The following is a 24,869-nucleotide window of genomic DNA, read 5'->3' on the forward strand; positions in this document are numbered from 1 at the left end:
TATATATATATACTGCCCTGCCCTTCCAAATGAAAGATGTCACGATAGAATCTAAATATTAGGTAAAGAAAGAGAGAGAAATGCCACCCCTCTCGTAAATAATAGGTCCTTCCAGCCAACATGTAAACCGCGCAGGGCCAGCAGTGCACTGAACAGGAAATTGATATCCAGCTGTTGTTGAGCTCACAGTGCCCTCACACTCGAGTCGAGACCTCTTTTTTTACAGTTACTATTTCAACTAAAACAAAGCAAGAGTACACATCAGGTAAGGTATTTGCCCAACAAAATAAAATGTCGGGTTTGCAGTGCACTGTATATTTTCGTGAAACACGTCGCCAGCCCCTCCCTGTCTGCTGCTGCTAGTGCAGGAAAAGCACGCAGCATACTCTCTCTCTCTCTCTCTCTCTCTCTCTCTCTCTCTCTCTCTCTCTCTCTCTCTCTCTCTCTCTCTCTCTCGCAGCTGTTGGTCTGGAGCGCATATTGCGTTATTAAAGGGACACTATGTAGTTTTGGTGACATCTATCGGTGAAACTGAATGTACCATGATATACTTGTATTAACCCCAAAAATCGGGCTCGTGCGCTGGGCGCGCGAGCATTACATTTACTAATTAATGCCCTTTTATGATTTCAGGCACCTGCCTTTCTAAAGTCTTGTGCACGTCCCTGCTACCCAGCCGCACTAATAAAGTTGTTCTTTGTGAAGGAAAACTACATCTAATGCAAATCACTTTGATGCCTTTACAACAGAAGGGCGAATGTCTGTCGTTAACGGCTCTGTTCTATTTCCATTGATGTTTTTATAGATTAAAAAAAATGACACAAGCTGGTGCTAATAGATTATTTATAATAAACTATGATCTACACCAAGTTGCTGTTACATCACTACTGTATTCTATTCTAAGAGACCAGGGCTCAGGTTCCCAAAAGCACAAGTTTAAAGCCACTACATGTAGAATCTTCAACATCAATATTATATTATATTATAATATCATTGTCAAAATCCATTGTGATACCTTGGTACAGTATAATTACCGTAAACAATTTACTCGCTCGTAAACTATTTTCTTTCTCTTTTTCAACGGTTTACTAAAATATGTTTTAGAAAAATATGTTTTAGAAAAAATAAGATATGCAATTGCTGGATCTGATCTGCAATGTCTAGTTTTACAGTTTGATCTGTGAACCAGGAAGTGCAGCTGCACAGGGACATGCAGCTTATTTTCATTTACGTAAAGAGACAGGAGCCAGAACTGTTTGAGGCTGGCTGAGCCTGACTGCTGAATGACACATCCTGATCCTGTAGACCTGTACAGCTGTAACTAGATTATGTTTGACCATAAAAACATGCAAATGTTTGTAAATAGACCACGAATATGAACATATTAAACTGGGAAATGGCCATAACATGGATTATTTAAGATAATTACACAAATATATAAAAAATTCCATTGAATTTGAACAATTACAATATTGATGTTAAAATTCTACGTGTAGGGGCTTGATTATCTTAACTCTACAGTTCCATTGGGAAACTGGGCCAGGAGCTAAATACAGGAGACAGTGGATCGTGTGACATTCTTACCCATTGGTCTTTGTCAACTTTGTATGTCTGAGTGGGTGAATCGATGGATTACAACAGAAGAGAAGAAATTAAATGAAGAGAACAGTAACATACACATCGGTGTGGAATGACATGGGAGCACACGCAAAAGACAGAAACAGTCGATATAGGGAGGGAAATACAGACATTAAGTGGAATGGGGACATGTTGTAAGGGAATGGGGATATGTTGTAATATAATGGGGACAGGTGGTAACAGAATGGGGACAGGTACTAACATAATGGGGACAGGTGGTAACAGAATGGGGACAGGTGCTAACATAATGGGGACAGGTGGTAACAGAATGGGGGCAGGTTGTAATGGAATGGGGACAGGTTGTAATGGAATGGGGACAGGTTGTAATGGATTGGGGACAGGTTGTAATGGAATGGGGACAGGTTGTAATGGAATGGGGACATGTTGTAATGGAATGGGGACATGTTGTAATGGAATGGGGACATGTGGTAACAGACTGGGGACAGGTTGTAATGGAATGGGGGCAGGTTGTAATGGAATGGGGACAGGTGGTAACAGAATGGGGACAGGTGGTAACAGAATGGGGACAGGTTGTAATGGAATGGGGGCAGGTTGTAATGGAATGGGGACAGGTTGTAAAGGAATGGGGGCAGGTGGTAATGGAATGGGGGCAGGTTGTAATGGAATGGGGGCAGGTTGTAATGGAATGGGGGCAGGTTGTAATGGAATGGGGGCAGGTTGTAATGGAATGGGGGCAGGTTGTAATGGAATGGGGACAGGTGGTAATGGAATGGGGGCAGGTTGTAATGGAATGGGGACAGGTGGTACTCGAATGGGGGCAGGTTGTAATGGAATGGGGGCAGGTTGTAATGGAATGGGGGCAGGTTGTAATGGAATGGGGACAGGTTGGAATGGAATGGGGACAAGTTGTAATGGAATGGGGACGGACAAGTAGTAGGTTTCATATGATGAATGAGTTAGACGTGACAGCTGTGAATGGGCTCAAATCTGAATTGTAATAGTAATGAAGTAGTGAGAGAAAGGTTTACCTTTGCCGCACAGGTGACGTATGGAGCCTCTCCATCCTTTCCTGGCAGTAGTCCAATAACCTGGTGAGAATGAGGAGACAAACACATGAACACAGGAACATGCCCAATATCGTCCCCATATCATTCTTCATCTTATATAAACGGGAGACTTGTTTACAAATGTTTAAACAACAACAAAACTGATATATTCCCACAGTTCCCACCAGCACTGACTGTAGGTTGGTCTGTCTGTTTGTCCATTCATCCGTCTATCCCAAAATATAAAAAATATGTTGTTTTCCAAGAGATAGTACATGATACTGTAAGCGACATGGGATTTGACAGTTGTATGCAAATGCATACGGCATATAGCCCAAGTGCCTAAAAAGTTGATGATAGATTATATTTCTCAATTTAGCAAATAGTCAGTTGAGAAAGGGTATGGCCCAACACAATAACCACCATAACTCCAGGATGGTTGGTCCTATCACCACAGACCTTGCTACCTACAGTATGTTGAATAAAAGCTTAGGAAATGTATCATGCAAATATCATAGGGGGTCAAACAGTGTCAGGTAGCAGTTCAAGCACATACCAAGGAAACTATCAAAAAATCTGCAGTTTAATCATAAATTATATGGTTTTTCTTTTTCCCTTTTGCAGATTCCCTCCTCAGTGTCACATCTTGGTCACTTAGCAACAACCATCTTACCCCTTCCTTTCCCCTCAGTTTCGCATCTCGGTCACCTACAGTAGCAACAACCAACCTACCCCTCAGTTTCACATATCGCTCACCTAGAAACAACCATCCTACCCCTTCCTTTCCCCTCAGTTTCACATCTCGTTTACCTAGCAACAACCATCCTACCCCTTCCTTTCCCCTCACATCTCGGTCACTTAGCAACAACCATCCTACCCCTTCCTTTCCCCTCAGTTTCACATCTCGGTTACCTAGCAACAACCATCCTACCCCTTCCTTTCCCCTCACATCTCGGTCACTTAGCAACAACCATCCTACCCCTTCCTTTCCCCTCAGTTTCACATCTCGGTTACCTAGCAACAACCATGCTACCCCTTCCTTTCCCCCAACAGTTTCCCTTACCCGGTTCAGCTTGATGATGACACATGGCTTGCCGTCATGGTATCCATAGTAACGGTCGTTGATTCCAGAGCACTCCTCCAGGATGGTGCGGTGAAACTGACAGGAGCGCTTTGGGTTGTTCTTGACATCGCCACTGTCCTCTTGGATGAAGTACTGGTCTGGTACGCACTCATCATTCTTCTGGTCCTGGACTGTGTTGTTGTAGGCTGTGGGTGGGGGGGGGGGGGGGGGGGGTAGTCATATTGTTTCTTTATGTTATGGTGTTATTTCACTTATTGGAGGTATTGTATTGGACTGTACTGCATTGTAATTGTATTTTTTGTTTTATGCCTCAGTATTGTGTATTGCATTGCATTGTAGTGTGAATAAAGGAAATCTTAGATCTTAAATCATATAAAGTTTATAGAATGACTACAAGCCTGGTATAGCAGGCATGCTGCAACCATGGCACCCCGACCACCACCACCTTAATCATCATTCGAGCTATTAGATTAGATTAGATTAGATTCACTTTATTGTCATTACACAGTACAAGACAGTGCAACGAGATTGTGTACGTCCAACCAGGATGTGCCAATCAACAGTCAGTTGCAATATAAGACACATATAAATAAAACTGTACAGTAAAGTGCAATGGTTAGCACAATGTGCAATGGTGAGAATAAAAAATTATAATTAAAATAATCATTAAAATAAATCCAAAGCCGGGCGGCTACGTGGCGTAGTGGGCAAGGCGCTCGCCACGAATGCGGAGACGCTGGGCTCGCCTGTTCGAGCCCAGCGCTCCACATTGCTTTCCGTTTAGCTGGTCGTTCATACTAATACACATTGGCCGTATTAGGGGGTGGGAAACTGATGGGTGGGGATCGGGCGTTGTGGACAGCGACTCCTACAGGTCGGTTGGTGCGCCTGCGCAGTAGAATCAGGAAGTGTCGGGGGCAGCGTGAGCCTCCCACGCGTTACTCCTCGCCACTGAGAGATCGAGCTGCGCAGGTGAAAAGATGCGACTGCTGTTACCTCAAGTACCGGAGGGGACTTGTGCTATGTATGACTTAGTCCACATTGCAGCCGGCTTGTGGGAGGCAAGAAACAGCGTTCGTGACAGGGGAGGGTTGAATTGGATGATACGAAATTGGGATGGGAGAAAATATAGAAAATGGGAGAAAAAGTGGATAAAAAAAAAAAAAATCCAAAGCCAAAGAAGCTAGGAGATCAGACTCACGGGAGAGGAACTTGTCCAGGGTCTGGGCGTACATGTCCCAGCTCTCTGTGTTCTTGATGTTGTAGACAATCTCAAGAGACTCTACTCCTTTGGGTCTGATCATCATGCCTACAGAGAGAGGGGGGAGAGAGAGAGAGAGAGAGAGAGAGAGAGAGAGAGAGAGAGAGAGAGAGAGATAGAGAGAGAGAGAGAGAGAGAGAGAGAGAGAGAGAGAGAGAGAGAGAGAGAGAGAGAGAGAGAGAGAGAGAGAGAGAGAGAGAGATTTTATGACTTGGCACATTCTGAGCTATATACAGTACATTATACCTTCTACCAAATAGAGTATGGGTGCTGTGTGTTGATCTCACCTGGTGTGGAGAGCCTGTCTTGCCATGTTGGCTTGTGGTCGTCCAACGTCTGCAGCATGACATACATGGTGAGTGTAAATAAGCCAGCCAAGAAAATGTAGAAGACTAGGTAGAAGAGAAGGATAAGGCCTGTAGGAGAGACACAGAAAATATATGTCAACCCCACACGACAGCAATGGCAAATGGAATTCTATTACATGAGTCATAATCAGCAATTCAAAGCAATTCAATTACATTTTGTTCAGTTAAATTAATTTTAAGAGCAAATAAATGTATAAAAAATCGAAACCTTTGCTATTGAAACTAGGGTTGGGTACCGTTCACATTTGAAAAAATGCTACAAAAATGCTACACTCCTCAGCTTTCAGAAATATGCTGTCCTTGACCAAGTGTTTGCTCAAGTTACTTGTATTACCCTGCCCAGCTTTGCATTTTGCGCTACAAATATTGCAGCGAGCGTGCCATTGCCCCGACTGCTTTGTTGTTGTTGAATCAAGTACAATCCTAGGTAAGCATGTATTGTGTGCGTGAACGTTGACATGATGGTGGTGTTTTATTTTTTGCATTACTGAAATGTGGCACCGGTGGATCTCACGTGAATCGGTACTCGGTAGTACCGACGTGATTCGGTCGATACCCTTAAAAGTACCGGATTCGGTACCCATCCCTAATTGAAACTACTTGAACTATGTACTATTATTCAGCTTTAAACATTTAAAATAAAAGATTAAAAAGTACTATCAAGTATGCCACATCAATGTGGAACGCCCTACCCAAAGCTGTAAAGGAATGTGAATCACTACCCACTTTCAAAACTACTCTCAAAGAACACCTACGGGAGACTGCAATTCGAACAGTGTACAGTGTCCCCCACCCACCCCTCCTACCCAACCCCCCCCCCCCCCCCCCCCCCACCACGACACCCACCCAACCACCGCCAATGTACATTCCCCACCCACCCACCCAACCCCACCCCACCTACCCAACCTCCTCGAATGTACAGTTTCTACGTCAAATGTATATACTCTCTTTTCTGGACTCTTTTTGTATCACAAACAGTACTGGATTTGCAAATCTGGTATGTCATAAATGTATAGATGTAGCAGTACTGTCTATCTGTATGTCGTGTATGTCATATATGTTATGATGAATTTAAAATGGGGGACCCTGATGTAAACAAGACGAAAGTCTTTCTCTGGTCTGCATCCCCTTAACAATTTTATGTATTGAGCTGTACTGTACTGTACCCATCCTGCAATCTGTTAATAAAGTTTTCAATCAATCAATCGATATGGCACATATTGGTGGCATTTCAGTGCAGATTGCAGGGAAATTACTACAATAACAACACAGAAATAATTCAATTACTTAGTAATGTAAGTAATTATTAAAATGTTTAGTGCTTTCTCAGGTATGGCTTTTCCTTAAACAGAACTACGTACTGTGTCACGTGACCGATGGGAATGGGAATCACCAGAAGCCTTACAATACGATATTATCACAATACTAGAGTCACAATATAGTAATGCCGCGATATTGCAATATGTTGTGATTTATTACCTTTTTAACCAATATTTCCCCCCCACCCCTAGTGACCAATCCTGCTGGTCACCCTCATTGTGGAATGGCAGGTTGTTCCTCCGTTTGAGGAAAAGCCATATGCAAACAGTGCTGGGATTATAAACAGCACGCAGTCGGTGCAACAAAGGTGCTGCAATGGCAAAGCCAGCTAAATCATTCTCAAGACTTTACATTGAATTGCACCAGTTTGGCATTTGAGTTCAACCTCATCCTAATGTGGTCGAGCATTAGTAGAGGATAGGCATATCAGCTATATATGGCCCAAAACTTTGGAAATACTCTACCTGAATAGCTGAGGACAGTATAGACTGTCAAATATTGATCAAGTCAAGTCATGCCATTTGGTTGTGATTAGCTTGTGAGCATCTATGATGTATCATGCCTATCATGTATCATGGCTCATTATAACTCAAGGTGGTTTTACACAATTACTACGAAATATGTCGGCCTATTACACAGTACTATACTGTAAAAAAAAAAAAAAAACATTCACAGTATTTAACACTTTAATCGCCGATGACGAGTTTAGACGTCATTCCTAGCCATGCTCATTCTGCCGAAGACGCCGTAACTCGTCTTTGATGTCAATATTTCAAAAATCTGTCATCGAAATCATATTTCCTTTCTGGAGCCCTGAGATGTACTGGTGAGCTCCACTCAACTGTCTAACGGTTCGAGAGCGCCATCTGGTGGCCGATCGGCCAAACAGGAAGTGCCCATCCATATGTGCTCCGGGCACTCGCGATCGGTAGCCGGACTCCATCTCAACACACTGGATGATCAATCGCTCGCCCTAACTCAATAAACAACGTTATTTGGACGTATATAGTATTATACAACCTGGAAATGGTTCATCAGGATCAACATCCCATAATCGAAAACGGTCTACTCCACGCTGATCGTCCAACGGCGCGAGGAACATACGGTAAGATTCAGCGTTATTTTCTAACCTATTCCATATAAACTGCTATGATGAACATATGACCCACTCTGGATGAATCATCTAACGCTGCCCACGGAATTATAAACGATCCCCCGCCCATCCGGTCATCATCAGATCATACGTAGATCATTCTAGAAGTACGTCCAGTTGAAATTTTTCATCTTGCGCCGATCGCTACCAAACTGTATTTCATCATCAATATAATGCATTTAGGGCTATAAATCACGTTCTGAAGAAAGCTGCAGAAAACGATAAAAACATACTTATACTTTAGACCATCCATATTTTAGTATGAATATGTGAATGAAAAAGTTTAACGTTGCTACACCCTGAACAATACATATAGGACATTGAATGGGCCATAATAATGGCAATGTAGCAATAGAATTTAAAAAGTTATAGCCCTGCAAAGAAGGGGAACTTCTCCATAGACAAATAGAGCTGGCGAGGGATGGTAAATTATGAATTTAACCCATGGCGATCAAAGTGTTAACTGTGCAGGATTTCTACAGTAGTGGGATTATTACTGTTTCTTTTTTTACAGTATTGTGATCATTACTGTGTTTTCTACAGTATTATGTCGATAACTGTGTTTTAGGCCTGTCACACAGTACTATACTGTAAAAAGCTATTCACTATAATTAACTGTTCATGTTTTTTTACAGTGTGTTTTGCAGTGTTTTAACCATTCACAGTCACATTAATAGCACGACAGATGCACATTGATGATCATAATAGTGACAAATGTATTGGAAAGTCCTATCATCATACCATACCATAGTGTCACAATCGTTATGGCTCTTAAACCCTGGCAATCCTTAACATAAAATAATTTTAAAATGTTTAATGTTCCTATATTGTGTTTGACTGTCACATTTATCTATTTGGAACAATCACACAGAACTTTGCTATTCACAGTAATGCTCAAGTGTCCACAGAATGGCCTGGAAGAAGGCCTTTTGCCTCCGTGAATTGACACGTTTCTGAATTAAACAGTCAGTCTGGGTGGACCTGACTTTGATTTGAACGTTCTTAAACCTTTGTGCCTCCCTGGGACTGCTGACACTCATGGGGCTTAAGAGATGAAATGATATATGATATAATTTTAACTGTTTACTATTTTTAAAAGGTTTTTTTCCCCATGATTAACATTAATAGCCTAATCTCAAGATATCTGTAACAAATTACAAATATTTCTGAATTTTAACCACTTATATTCGTGTTCGTTTGATACCAAGTCCGTTTTTATTGAAAAAATTCATATTCATATTCATCATATATCTATAAATTTTAGACACCATATTACAGCGTGTGAAAACTGGACAAAATCCCTGTGAATAAGAATCTGCCATTATAAAAAAGAAAGGTTGACTATTTCGGTCAGAAATAGCGGTCAGAAATAGCCGTTAGTAAGCATTAGTAAGCACCGGTTAGTACTAATCTATTACTAAAAGGTATGTATTGTTTTTTTTTGGTGTAATTATTCTGTTTATTTATCGATATATGATGTGAAAATTAGGGAGATATTATATTTTTTTTTTAGACTTGGACGCCAGGGTGTTTCGTTTAACTTTTTTTGTTTCAAATCATAATCTTTTGACATAATGAAAATATATGTAAAATGAAGATATGGTCCCAATTTCATGAAATAATAATAAACACAGACACCGCTGTGCTCACACAAACACACAAAAAAAGTCAAAAGAGATAGAATCGGTACCAGGTAGGGTACGCATTGCGCGTGATTGCACAGCATTTCTGTCTCTTTTCACGCGTCATGCAAATTGAGACCATGTCCCGCATGATTAGTTGTCATCCGCGCTAACGCCCCCCCCCCCCCCCCCCCCCAATGTGAAGAACCTCTATGCGTCGCGGTAACGTTACTAGTATCTGACCGCGAGTGACACCGCATCCTGGACATCCAGGCGACATGACAACAAGTCCTAACGCTGTTGCGCGCAGAGGATCAGATCAGTTCCACACGCTGCTGTTACAGTATCTCGGCTGCTCAGCACGAGAGAATAGCGCTTGGTCCAAGTTTGAAAAGGGGAAAGCAATCCCAAAGGGTTTAGATTGAAAACTAATGATAACAATAAATAAGATGCGAGTAGTCGTTCATGTAACCGGTAACCCCCCCCCCCCCCCCACAAATCAGTGCAGGTGGAAGATAATTGTATTCTGTACTTTATTATTGTGCCATTACTGTTCCTGCTCTCATCACTGCAGTGCCAGTGTGAATCCCTGGACGTGTGAGTTGTTTTGGTGAGTTACTTTTGTTAGTCAAAAGTCAAAGTCAGCTTTATTGTCACCTCTCGTAATGTGCAAGACATACAGATAAATTAAATTGCATTCCCGCCTTCCCACGGTGTATATAAAGAACAAGATCTAATATAAACATAAAGTAACATATAGTACACTATAAACATAAAGTAACATAGTACACTATAAAGTAACATATGGACAGTATACAGGACTATATACAATGTAGACAGTAGCTAAAAAAAGTTAATGTATGAGTGAATGTAAATAGAGGTAAACGAGAACTTAGTGCAACACTTTTAGCAGCAGTGGTACATAGTAAGTATGAATAATAAATAATGGCAGTAAAATACAATAATACAATAATGGCAGTAAAGTGGCAGTGAGATGATGGATATGGCAGTAAACTAATATGATGTACACTAAATAAACAAACTAATTAACACTTTGATTGCCTAAGGTTAAATTCATGATATACCATCCGTTGCCAGCTCTATTTAACATGGAGAAGTTCCCCTTCTTTGCAGGGCTATAACTTTTTAAATTCTATTGCTAGATTGCCATTAATAGGGCCCATTCAAGGTCCTATATGTATTGTTCATGGTGTAGCAACGTTAAACTTTTTCATTCACATATTCATACTAAAATATGGTCTAAAGTATAAGTATGTTTTCATCTCTTTCTGCAGCTTTCTCCAGAACGTGATTTATAGCCCCAAATGCATTATATTGATGATGAAATACAGTTTGGTAGGAATCTGTGCGAGAAAAAAAATTTCAATTGGACGTACTTCTAGAATTTACTACACGTCATCTGATGTTGACCGGATGGGCGAGGGGGCGTTTATAATTCCGTGGGCAACGTTATACCATTCATCTAATGTGGGTCATATGTTCATCATAGCAGTTAGTAAAGAACACATTAGAATATAACGCTAAAACTCACCCCAGTCTCCTCGGGCCGTTGGGCGATCAGCGTGGAGTAAACAGTTTTCAATTATGGGATGTCGAAATACCGGATCTATTTCCAGGTTGTATAATAATATATACGTCCAAATCATGTTGTTTTTTCGAGTTATTTCCACCGATCGATGTTCACTGTGTGAAGACTGAGTCTCTCTAACATTAGCGAGTGCCCGGACCACATATGGAGTGAGTCCTGCCGGGTTAAAGGTTGACATCCGGTTTTTCGATCTGCCGATCGGCCACCAGATGGCGCTCTTGAACCGCTAGAGGATTGAGAGGAGATCAGAACTGTGTGTCAAGGCTGCAGAGGGGAAATATGATTCCGATCACAGATTTTTGAAATATTGATATCAAAGACGAGTTCCGGCGTCCTCGGCAACTTGAGCATGGCGGGGAATGACGAGTTCCGGTGTTTTCGGTGTTAAAAAAGTGTTAATGGCAGTAAAGTAAAGTGGCAGTGTTTGTCTGTGTGTGTGACACACACACAGACACTTTACTTTGTGTGTCAGAGGGGGTTAGTCCAGAATCTGTGGGGGGCAGAGTAAGAGAGAGGGGGGAGAGCTGTGTGTGTGTGTGTGTGTGTGTGTGTGTGTGTGTGTGTGTGTGTGTGTGTGTGTGTGTGTGTGTGTGTGTGTGTGTGTGTGTGTGTGTGTGTGTGTGTGTGTGTGTGTGTGTGTGTGTGTGTGTGTGTGTGTGTGTGTGTGTGTGTGTGTGCGTGCGTGCATGTGTGATAAGACCCATTAGAGACAAAAGGGGGAAAAAAGAAAATATGAATACGGGCAAAACATATTAGGCTTGTGGTCATTTTAATGAGGACAGTGGTGGATGAGCCTTGAAGGAGGCGACAGGGACAGTCCACCAAAAAAAGGGTAGGGGGCTGCACTGGGGGGGGGGGGGTCCCACATTGTCCCTCACAAACATACCATTTGTCCCACATTTGGTTTATTGGGATCTGGTCATCCTAGTACCAGGGTAGCACAAGGGATTAACCTATCGACACAGATGTGGTACACAGCCAAAGCTGACGTCAATATATCAATGCCTTACAGTGCCAATCAGATCAATATGGCCACCCCGACGAACTTGAGAGAGTGTGGCCTATTACAATACGAGCCAGTAGGCTACTCACTGATTCAATCATCATGAAACTTGAGTGCATAAAATCTGTCAAGGCATTTTAAAACCAGTCAATAGAAGGTACCACAGTTGTTAAAAATGTATAATATATCTCTGAATCTAGTTGACCGAATGTTGTGAAATTTCATGTACAACGCATGCTCTATGGACAATAATTAGTCAAAGTATGAAGTTTGGTACATCTGGACTTCCTTTGGAACATTCACACCAAATTGCATGCAAATCCATTAGAGGAGGACTGAGTGGTGGCACGTTAGATGTTTTGCTATAACAGAATGATACAGTAGTAGGTCATAACAGTAATAATGTAATTGGATAGATGTGTTTGTTCTATAATTACTTTGCTCCTGACCCTGCGAGAGGTAATCACTCGCTGCTTTAGATCCACATACCAATGAAATCCAGACAACAACACTGTCACGTACGTGGGTTGTTCATTATCATTATTGCCATATATTTTAACACCATGTAACATCAGGGTAATATATTATTTGTGTTGTCTGTTATGTGTGGTGTTGTGTCATCTCCTAATTGCCTGTTTCTATTCACAGATGCCACTCATCTCCCTGATTGGATTGGTTGCATCTGATTGGTGCACCTTCGAACAGGCAGTGGAGATGGGTGGTTAATAGAGTGGAGATGACACACATCGGGGCGCCTCACTCTGTCAGTTGCCACTGATCAGAGTTTCGTGAGGTTGCCATTTATTGACCATTGTGGAACGATACTGTGCTTATCTACTGCTTCGTGTGGACTAAGTACTGAGTATATATATATAGATATCAGTGGCCTCTGCGCCACTTCTCTCTTGTTGGCTTTAGGCCTATTTTCCACTGGGTGTGGAATTGTACCTTTGGTACCTTTGAGTGTCTGTGGGCGCTTATTTAGTATATCCTATATCTCACTTTGTCTGTTCTCCAATTACCTTTTTCCCTATTTGTTTACATGTTTGTGGGTTGTCTTTTCCCTTTGTTGCATAATAAATCAGTGGAGGTTTAAAGCCCTACCCTGTACAATAAATATAATTTACTATTTTGGATCAACGTCTTGTGTTCACTTTATTACCTGCTCGGGACCTTGCTTAAAGCACTACTGGACGGGCTGGTTTTCACATACAGCCCGTTCCAGCTTATATTCTATATTGTCTTGTGACATTGCTATGTGACAAACACAAACAAGGAGGATACAGGAAAACAGCAAGATAATCTTCAAGCAAGGTCACCTTGTACATCATGTTTGTGCACCAATGTGTTCTCTGTCTCGAGAGCTCAGCTCTGGCCACCACCAACCCCAGACCTCTAGTGAACGGCAGACGTTGTTTCCTCACATGGTAAATGGTGCATATAGCACTTTTATCCAAAGCACTTTACAATTTGTTCCTCACATTTGACCCATTCACTCCCACACCGACGGCGGAGGTAACCATGCAAGGTGTCAACCTGCTCATCGGGAGCAGTTAGGGGTTAAGTGTCTTGCTCAAGGACACTTCGACACGCTGCCCGGGAGGAGCTGGAATCGAACCGTGAACCTCTGGATTAACAGACGAGTGCTCTACCTCCTGAGCCACTTGTTGGATGATTTGTCCAGGAGATGTTCTTAACACACATAAGGAGCCTTGTGTAGTCAAGACTTATAGCTCTTTCTCATAGTCCATGTCTCAGCAACATATATCAGGATGCTTTTGACACAGGCTCTGAAGGATCTTGGTAGCAGTAGAGATGTCAGACTGCCAGATTCAGAGGAGTTTGTTGTTACAGACATTCCATGAGTGTCCCTTTCTGAACAAGACCAAATAAATAATATGGCCACAATCAATAAACTTGAAAAAGGGTATGATCTATTACAAATATGATGGTTCCCTGAATATACCACCTACCGAAATGTGGTATATTCAATAGATGTACAGTACATCTATGGTCTGAAATAGGTCAATAGGCGGTGGCGCAATCTTACAAAAATGTATATCTCTGAATCTGGTCTAACCAAATATTTAAAAACATAATATGGCCAAAACTCCCACACGTAAGTTTGATTGTCAAATTGGTACAGACATCCAGCTATGCTTGTTCTATAGATTTACCTATTGGACCAAAATAATCGAGTATAAGAAATTTATCAAATATGGCTGCCTCCATGTTTGACGTCATTCTGTCCTCATTCATTCTCTAAACCTATCAACACCAAATTCGATACATTCAATACATAAACACTTCATAGACTGGCCCAATCAGATAAATATGTCTGCCATTTACCAACAAACTTGTGAAAGGACACTGCCCATTACCAATTTGGCCATAACTCTACCAGATGGTTCAGTCATCATGACATTTGGTGCCATAAGATCTATGTTCTGCAAAAGCATTTAGAAGTCAGCTAATAGAAGATTCCACAATTGTCAGAAATGTACATCACTATACTCCTATTGCTAGGCTTTAGTGAGTTTTTCTTTACCTTCGCGTGGGGTATGTCTGGGAGTGTTGCATTTATTTATTTTGCATTTATTTAAAAAAAAATTGACCTTGTTTTGTTCTTGACTTATTGTGATGTTTCATCTTGACTTGTTTAAAGAAGACGTGTATGGCTAATGGGGACATTAACGTGTGTTGTCGGGCCTTACAAATACATTTGATTTGATTTGATTAATCACTGAATCTGGTCGACCATATTTTATGAAATAAGTGTATATGCTCTCTGGCCAAGTGTTCAATGTATGAAGTTGAGTTATAATTGGTACGTAGGCCTGTCATGTTAGGACAAAACCTGGTCAACACGACCATACATATAGTTGGAACGTTCACACCTAATTTCATGGATATTAATTAGGGATGTCCCGATCCGATCACGGGATCGGGATTGGGGGCCGATCACATGATTTTCAGAAGATCGGGATCTAAAAAAAATAACCGGGAGTAAAAAAAATGTATAGATTTCTTTTGTATTTTATTCAACAAACATGACCATGTTCACGTCTTAAACTCATACTGAGGCCTTAGTTTTGGTTTTAAATTACATATCATCATTCATTTATTTATTGTCACACAGAGCAGAAGAATTTGCCAAAACAAACGCATTTCCTTTGATTTACACCGTTGCACGACAGTGACGTATGCCGAAAATAGCAGACCTACAAGCTCACAACGCGTCGCTCCCGCACAGGGCCGCCTCAGGGGGTGTGCGAGCAGTGCGGTCGCACAGGGCCTCGCGGGAAGGGGGGCCTCGCACCAAAAAAAATTAAAAATTTCAAAAATAATATATTTTTTTTTTTTTTTTTTTGCGAGGCCCCCCTTCCCGCGAGACCCTTTTTCATCACAGACCTAAAATCTAGTTTTGCTTATATGCTTATTTATTTCACATTAGACACGTTTGTAGAATGTTCCTGGCTCTGCGGCTCTGCACTATTCTCTATTGGAGCTCTGGGGCAGCAGACATACTATTGGTTTCAAGAAGGGAGGGGTTACATTATGTGTACGCTGGCGTGCGTCAGCTGCGTTTGACTATTTTGCGCGTGCAGCTTTGGAGGTTATGCTTAGTTATGCCAGCCAAAACGAAGAGGACGGTCATTCGGCAGATGGACTGAAGATGAAAGTTGTTGCATGTTAGACAGTTCAGTCAGGCTAGCCATCCCGGCTAAAGGCAGGGACAGCTAGTTAGCTTTAGCTACGTTATAATATTGAGTGCTAACGTGTGGTTCAGTCGGGATAGCCATGATGATGTCGGCTAGTAGCTAGCTTAGCTAAAGGCTAACTAGCGTTAGCTAACCTAGAGAGAGCGCGTGCAGCATTGTTATGCCAAGATGAAGAGGACGGTCATTCGGCAGATGAACTTCGTCAACTCCACGCGGTTGTCTCCATCCTCTTGGACGTTTGGTGAGTTTTTAATGCACTCTATTCTATTCCCGCCGTGGATATATCTCTCTCTCTCTCTCGGGAGCCAAACGGGCCGGCTAGCTGTTGTAGTAGCTAACGGTGTGTGGCCTGGTGTCAGCACCTGGTGCGAGGGAGGTGAGCTTGGTGTTTCATTATGAGAATATCTCCATGCTCAAGTCGGCTATAGTCCGCGAGGGACTTGTTGCCGGCACCGCTATGGTAAACACCACTCTGTAGTGGGACGTGTATTGCCTTCTTTTTCCCTTCCCTCTTCGGATGAGAAGAGGAAAACACAGCGGCTGTCGGAAGTGTTGGCCTGTATTGCTTTTCTCACGTTGTACAGTTTTTCAGTGGTAGCCGCATAGCTTGCTTCTGCGTTAGCTAGTGGTTAGCGATAGCCGGGTTGAGCTAACTGTTAGCCAGTTAGCTGTTTAGCTACGACGTTAGCTGCTCGTTTTCGCTCGGCTGGGACGTTAGCTTGATGCTATCAGTTAGCCTAGAGTTAGCTGTTAGCTTGTGCTACGACCATTGACATTAGCCGTGAGAATAGCAGGCCCTGGCACTCTGACTACGACATCATCTTTGACAGAAGATGTAGTCGGGCCTGCACCATGACAAGGCTCCGGCCATAGCTTCTTTTTGTCCCGCCAGCGAGAGGCCTTTCGTCAACGTGGAGACCTGTGTTGCGGCCTTTCGCCCTGCGTTCCTTGGTGCAGGTAAGATGTCCATTGGACATTACCCCACTCTTCCTTCCTTCCCCTCCCGAATGTTTTGTTAATAACAATGTTTTTTTCCAGGCAAAACATATGTTACTTCACAACATTTGGAGATACGACATGTGCTGTGTGTGAATTGTCTTGGTCGTTTGTGTAGCTTGGGTAGCGTTGGCCAAAGCTGTGTGTGGCCTGGTGTCAGTACCTGGCTACTCTATTTGCAGTTAGCCTATTTAGCTGATGTCAGCCATTGGCTCCTTGCTACTTTGTTTTCTCTGGTATAGACCCTCTTCTCTTTGGATTTAAGTGTTGATCTTTGTCCTTTTGGATCTATGTATATTCATGTTGCCTTTGTGAAGTTATCTTTTCCTTCTGTTTTGTTCTTCCATTAAAAGTTGAATATCCTTTAGGGGCTCATCTTTGCTTATCTCTCTCATACATGCTCTCTCTCTAACACACACACACACACACAGACATGCTCTCTCTCTCTAACACACAAACACACATGCTCTCTCTCTCTCTCTTTCTAACACACAGACATGCTCTATATCTCTCTCTAACACACAAAATGACATGCTCTCTCTCTATATATTTCTCTCTCTTTCTAACACACATATACATGCTCTCTCTCTAACACACACACACAAACAGACATGCTCTCTCTCTATCTCTCTCTCTCTGGCCTTGCTCTGGTGGAGGGTCAGGGGCATTGCCGGGTCTGTGCAGCGATGTATATACTCTCTTTTCTGGACTCTTTTCGTATCACAAACAGTACTGTATTTGCAAATCTGGTATGTCATAAATGTATAGATGTAGCAGTACTGTCTATCTGTATGTCATGTATGTCATATATGTCCTGATGAATTGAAAATGGGGGACCCTGATGTAAACAAGACGAAAGTCTTTCTCTGGTCTGCATCCCCTTAACAATTGTGTGTATTGAGCTGTACTGTACTGTACCCATTCTGCAATCTGTTAATAAAGTTTTCAATCAATCAATCAATCAATCGATAACACTGTATATTGACTGTAGAACGGGAGCTCTCTCTCGCTCTCTCTCTTGCTATATGTTGACTGTATCATGCCCAGCCTCGGGCAGCGCTATTATTTAAGAATATGTTGACTGTATTGAAAAAAAATTATATATATATATATACATATATATATATATATATATATATATATATATATATATATATATATATATATATATATATTTTTTACCTTTTAGAGTGGGGGGGGGGGGGGGGGGGGGCTCGCGTTTAAATTTCGCACAGGGCCTCGCATTTCTCCCAGGCGGCCCTGCTCCCGCAACACCGGCAGGTTATGTCCACCTGATGACTCGGAACAGCTAGACAAAATGTCAGAAGTTTGGAAGCATTTTAAAATCGAAACTGAAGCCAGTCCAATAGCCAGTTGCAATGTTTGCAAGGCGGACGTTCCGCGTGGAGGAAAGAACAGAGCTGCGTTCAACACGACCAATCTAATACGCCACCTGAGTAACAGCCACGTTATGTGACTAGAGTGAGCAAAGGAATGGGGGAGGCGGCTGGTGCTTTGCCAAACAGCTGTATTGATTGCAATGCCTCGCTTGAATGAAGTTAATGTTCACCTGGATAACGTCAACATTCGCTTTGTGAGGATTATCGTCAGCGTTTCAAACCAAAATGGAGCAAATCATTACGTAAGTCGAACACTGTGAATGTATACTAAGCAAACAGATTGAAACTTTGAATATTTCTCGTATGAAGCACATTCTCAGGGGCTCAGGGTGAATGTAATGTGAGCCACCTCGCTCGAGGGGCTATTGAGGCAACATAGGGGCTTGTCTCGCTTAGCCAGTTTCTGACAAAAATGCGTCAAATCGGTTACTAATGTGAAAGATCGGATCGGGAAAGATCGGTATCGGCAGATACTCAAAATCACATGATTGGGATCGGATCGGGAGCAAAAAAATGTGATCGGGACATCCCTAATATTAATGAAGGGAGATCTGATGCTTGGATACTTAAAGTATTTTGATATTTACAGTAATGTTAATAGAATGCTGCTATAGGTCATAACAGCAACAATGTAAATCACTATGCCACTTTTTGCGAACAATTATTGTTAACATTCTCATATACTCTTGCCTCTTGGACTACCAAAGTTCACGTCATTGGACTTTCTGCCATTTGTAATGCTTTTATTATTTGACAAAGGATTATTAAAAAACTATTTGACTACTGTAAATACACAAATACTCCATTAACACTTTGACTGCCGGGAGCCGTCTTTAGACGTCTTTGCTGGCCATGCTAAAGTTGCCGGGGGACGCTGTACGTCGTCTTTATATCAATATTTCAAAAATCTGCGATCGGATTCATATGTCCCTCCGCTGGCCTGAGATACACCAGCAGGACCCACTGAGCTCTCTGGCGGTTCAGGAGCGCCATCTGGTGGCCGATCGCGCAACCGCTTAACAGGAAGCGCAGTAGAGGTTGTGCTAGATGTCCGTATTGCTTCCGGCCACTCGGGATAGGTTCCGGCACTCTAGCTCGTCACACTACATAGCGATCGATTGCCAATAACTCGATAAACAACATGATTTGGACGTATATACCATTATACAAGCTGGAGATGGACCGGGTAATAATATATCCCATAATGATAAAATTTCTACTCGACGATGATCGCCCAACGGCGCGCGGAGACTGGGGTGAGTTTCAGCGTGTAACGTTACCATCTTCGATAATAACTGATATTATCAACATTTGACCCACATTAGATGATTGGTATAACGCTGCCCACGGAATTATAAACGCCCCCTCGCCCATCCGGTCAACATCAGATGACGTGTAGTAACTTCTAGAAGTACGTCTAGTTGGAATTTTTTATATCGCACTGATTGCCATCAAACTGTATTTCATCATCAATATAATGCATTTGGGGCTATATATCACGTTCTGGAGAAAGCTGCAGAAAGAGATGAAAACATACTTATACATTAGACCATACTTTACTATGAATATGTGAATGAAAAAGTTTAACGTTGCTACACAATGAACAATACATATAGGACTTTGAATGGGCCCTAATAATGGCAATGTAGCAATAGAATTTAAAAAGTTATAGCCCTGCAAAGAAGGGGACTTTCTCCATAGACAAATAGCGCTGGCAATCTATGGTATATCATTAATTTAACCTTAGGCAACCAAAGTGTTAAGGGAAACTAGTATACACATATGCAGTACAAGTTCTAGGTTCAGATATTAGTCAAAATACATTTGATAGTGATTGGTACATGTGGGTGTGGCATATAATATAATAGCTTAAGTTTGTGCTTGTGCCCACGAAACATGCCCATGTCAGGAGATTAGAACAGCCTGTGTGAGGAGAGTGGCTGCAGAAGAATGTCAGCTAGAGGTTTTCTTGTGTGAAATGCGCACAACTCAATAAACTAGACAGTGAGCAATGGGGCTGTTGACAGTCATATTGAACAGCTCTGTGTTGAGCCGTCACAGGCACAGGTGAGGTTGGCCGTGTGGATCATGTGTCATAACTAAAAGGTGGTTTCATGCAATTACTACGAAACATCACTTTGGAACATTCACATGAAATGTCATGCAAATCCATCAAAGGGTGTCTGAATGGTGACAAGTGTATTTTGTAGCTGCATCCAGCTGGTCTGAGTGTATGTGGTGTCGAAGGGACATACTGTGTAGAGCATACAGCTAATGGATACAGTATTAACAACTTGTTGATTCATAGTGCATTAACGATTGATTGATTGATTGATAAGACGTGTACCGCATGTCAATTGAATGGTGGCACTTTCACAGTCATATTAAAGCATGATAGACACATATAAGGTCATTGTCAGAAAAATATACAGTATGTCTAAATCTGGCTGTAATGAAATTGGCGGTATGGTCCATGCTCTACAGCCAGGTCTGGAGTTTGGTTGTGATTAGTACATGTGGGCGTGCCCTACTATGTAAAGCTTCATAGCTCAAGGTGGATTTTGCACAATCATTGTGAAACCCAGTAAACACGTCTGGGCATCTATATCGAACATTCACACAATGTTTCATGCAAATCCATCAAAGGGTGTCTGAATGGTGACACATGTATTTTGTAGTGTATGTGGTGTCGAAGGTAAATACTGTGTAGTGCATACAGCTAATGGATACAGTATTAACAACTTGTTGATTCATAGTGCATTAACGATCGATTGATAAGACGTGTACCGCAGGTCAATTGTCATAACATGCAACATAAGATGTTGTCTATTTTTATGCTAAAACATGATTATTGTACTGTAAATGAGAGCAATACTTTTATTTTGTCTATTTTATGCTTATTTTATGTCTGCACTACATGCATTGCTTTTATTTTGTCTATTTTATGCAAATGTTATGCCTGTCTATATTTATGTCTGCACTTTATGCATTGTTTTTATTCTGCCAATTCAATGCAAATTTTATGCCTATGTCCATTTATGTCTATTTTACTGCTGTGAAGCATTTTGGGCTGCAATTATTGTATCAAAGGTGCGATACAAATAAGATGTATTATTATTATTATTATTATTATTATTATTATTATTATTATTATTATTAACACTTTAATCGCCGTTGACGCTGGAAAACGTCATTCCCCGCCATGCTTATTCTGCCGAAGACGCTGGACAGCGTCTTTGATATCAATATTTCAAAAATCTGTGATCGAAATCATATTTCTCCCCCGGAGACATGAGATGTACTGGTGAGCCCCTATCAACTCTCTAACGGTTCAAGAGCGCCATCTGGTGGCCGATCGGCGGATCGCCCAGGGAAGAAACAGGAAGTGGAAGCTGGTGCTCATTTCAATTTGGTCCGATCACTCGGTAATAGTCCCAGGACTCGAGCTGATCACGACGGATAGTGATCCGTTACCAATAACTCGATAAACAACATGATTTGGACGTATATACTATTATACAACCTGGAAATGGATCGGATATTTTGACATCCCATAATAGAAAAAAATTCTGTTCCATGCTCATCTCCCAACGGCGAGAGGAAGCTACGGTGAGTTTCAGCATTATTTTGTAATGTCTTCTATACTAACTGCTCTAATGATCATATCACCCACACTAGATGAATGATATAACGTTGCCCACGGAATTATAAACGACCCCCCCCCCCCCCCATCCGGTCATCATCAGATCATACGTAGTAACTTCTAGAAGTACGTCCATTTGAATTTTTTTATCTCGCACAGATTCCTACCAAACTGTATTTGATCATCAATATAATGTATTTAGGGCTATAAATCAAGTTCTGGAGAAAGCTGCAGAAAACGATAAAAACATACTTATACTTTAGACCGTATTTTAGTATGAATATGTGAATGAAAAAGTATAACGTTGCTACACCCTGAACAATAGATATAAGACGTTGAATGGGCCATAGTAATGTCAATTTAGCAATACAATTTTAAAAGTTATAGCCCTGCAAAGAAGGGGAACTTCTCCATGTTAAATAGGGCTGGCGAGGGATGGTAAATTATGAATTTAACCCCGGCGATCAAAGTGTTAATAACCCTGAATCTTTATGTAATGCTCTGCTCACAGTCTATGTGGCTGTTCTAACTGGTTAACATGGGCACCAAAATGAAAAGCAACACGTTCCATGCTCATATTCTGGTTGGTTAGCAACTGTTTTCTGCTACACCCCCATTCATATTATTAGGGGTGCAGTTCAGTAGAAAATAGTTCCTACATGAAACTGCTCACAACAAGGTCTGTGGATTATCTTGAGAAACCGAGTCATTATTTCTGGAAAGAAATGTTGCTTTTGAATTTTTCAAATGTATTTTTGTTGTTGTGCCGTTCAGCTCCATTGTATTGGAGTGATTTCAGACATCTCTACAGTAGATATCCAAAACTAGGCAAATCACACCGATACTATCTGTATGGATAGATAGCACTCTGGGTAAGAGGGAGACTAAAACGAAATCAAAATCAGCTGCCAAAATGAACACTGATGAAGTGAAATTGTGTGTTATATACTCGTACTGGCCATCGCGTCTCGCTCTTCACCATTGAGATATACCTCATCTCCAGTACCTACTGTACTACATTAACGAAACAAAGAACCCATGCATTTGACCAGGCCCCACCCCGGTGCACCCCTATAAGGGGCCAGGCATGGTCATACTCGCCCTTCCTCTTCTTTCGTTTTCCAGCATGGACGTGCTTTGCATCCCATGTAACTAGTGTGATGAAATGCAGAGAGAAATTGAACAATGTTGGGTTTTCGCGGGAGATTTCCCAGCCCCTGGAATCTTCTCGGCATGTTCCGACGGCACGTCGGGTCTGTCCTGGGGTTTCCTCGTCTTTTGACAGCAGTTCGAGGGACGCCGCGCGGTGTCGCACTCAGGTAGGCTCTGTGCCATCACGCATTTCTGCTGGTGTTAGTAATACTGCTGGTTGTCCTTCGAGACAACCGAGTTGTGTATTGGCGCAAGGGGCAGGATATCTGGGTAAACATTACTCTGAGTTGGACGTTTTCCCAGCTATCCTGGAGCGCGCTGCTAATGCTAATGCTGTAATGCTGGGTCACTGTTCTACTGTTCCCCGCTGTGGCATGTTACCGCTTTTCCCTCCTCTTAACCGGTTCATTGATGAAGGTCAGTCGGTAGCTAGTGTGGGGTTTTTTTCGGAGACCTATTTGCCCTTTTTACGGGTAAATGGGCTGACGACGGGGCGCAAGGCTGGTGTGCCTTGGCTTGAGAGCCAGGTAGCATCGATCCTTTGCCCTGGCAGGGTTGAACGGTGTCCCACCCGGAAGCCGACGCTTGAGAGCAAATCGGCCCGGCAGGTGGCAGTATGGACTGATGATGTTTATACTGCCATAGGATGGAATTTAGCTGCGGCCAGTGTCGTGGCTCAGCTGATTGTTTTTCTGTCCACAGTGGCGTCGGGTAGTGGGGCTACAGGGCCAGCCGACACTGAAAACATTGTGCATGTTTTTGGGGTTATAGAAATCTTGAATCAGTCGCAAGCTATAACCGCAGGGAGGATCAGGATGCTATCAACACTTATTAATAGGCATCTCTGGTTGGAGCAGTCTTCCCTTGGGTAGGAGGAAAGGTTTCTTCTCCTTAAGGCTCCTCTTTCCGCGGAAGGACTTTTTTGTCGTTCTGCGGAAACGCGGGCGGTATTTTATCTGGGTCCCACACCGCCTCACGCCATGCAGTCAGAGGTGAGAGCACGGCCTTGTCAGCGACTATGGCGAGGCCCTCGACCAGCGGCCATGTTTCCCCCGCCTGAGGTACCCTGGGCTCAACGTCAACAGGTGTCCACAAGGCCGACAGCCTTGGCGGCCGAGGGATCGGCTACATGGGATGAGCACGGCCTAAGAAACCGTAGCCGTCCTGCTGTGTGCAGCCCGCTCTCCGATCACTCCCTCCCCCAACACCAGCAGAAAAGGGGCTCTGATTTGTTTCCTTTGGCTGCGGGCCGCGGGTCTTCTTTGAAGCGCATGCGGCCCCACGTTTCGCTTCTCATGGGGACAGGGGCTGACACCCAGTTGATGGCTGAGCCTGGGTCTGTCCGTGAGAATGTTGTGCTGTCACGTGGCTCCCTCGCCACGCGTTCTGCATCTGCGATTGGTGAGTCTGGTGTTACGTCTGTCACCTTCAAAGGTTGTCAACAGGGGGATTCGAGGCCTCTTCGAAAGAATGCTCAGCGCGGGTTTCCCCGACCTCGCCTTCGCCAGGCCGGGTATCACGTTAGTGCCTCCCACTCCGGAGAGGCCGGGAGTGGTCTGGCAGGTGCGCGTGATTTGGGTGGTAGTAATATCACTGCAGGGCTACGGTGTGTAGGAACCCATGGGGTCCTCACACCTTGCATGTCCAGCTGCAGAACAGCCCCTCAGCGGTCCATGCTGGAGGGGTGTTCAGTGGGGGAGTTCTTGTCACCTGGTATGATGTCAGCTTCTCCCGTATCGAATCGGCCCTTTCTGTCGGGGTCCCCCCTTGGGTGCGATTGCCTCATGGGTTGTATCAGGGACTGATGTCCCGACTCCACGAAACGCCCTGCCCGCACGGTTAGCGGGTCCAGAGTTGGCTACGCACAGCGGGAGGGACCGGGCCGCCTATC

The 24,869-nt window shown here is 42.8% G+C and overlaps 1 protein-coding gene across 1 annotated transcript in view; it reads right to left on the reverse strand.

Annotated features, from left to right (window-relative positions):
* The window catches only part of atp1b2b (ATPase Na+/K+ transporting subunit beta 2b), a gene marked incomplete at its 3' end in the record, with an annotated part of 54,316 nt that overhangs the window by 1,769 nt on the left and 27,678 nt on the right, over positions 1-24,869 (reverse strand). Inside the window, exons 2-6 of the mRNA XM_084320428.1 lie at positions 5,278-5,406; positions 4,931-5,038; positions 3,709-3,914; positions 2,628-2,687; positions 1,585-1,611 (exon numbers count right to left, since the gene is read on the reverse strand). Of these exons, the coding sequence (XP_084176554.1) occupies positions 1,585-1,611; positions 2,628-2,687; positions 3,709-3,914; positions 4,931-5,038; positions 5,278-5,406 (530 nt within the window). The remainder of the gene's footprint in view (positions 1-1,584; positions 1,612-2,627; positions 2,688-3,708; positions 3,915-4,930; positions 5,039-5,277; positions 5,407-24,869) is intronic.

Source organism: Notolepis coatsorum, assembly GCF_963971535.1.
Source record: "Notolepis coatsorum genome assembly, chromosome: 8".
In the NCBI taxonomy this organism is placed as follows: Eukaryota; Metazoa; Chordata; class Actinopteri; order Aulopiformes; family Paralepididae; genus Notolepis; species Notolepis coatsorum.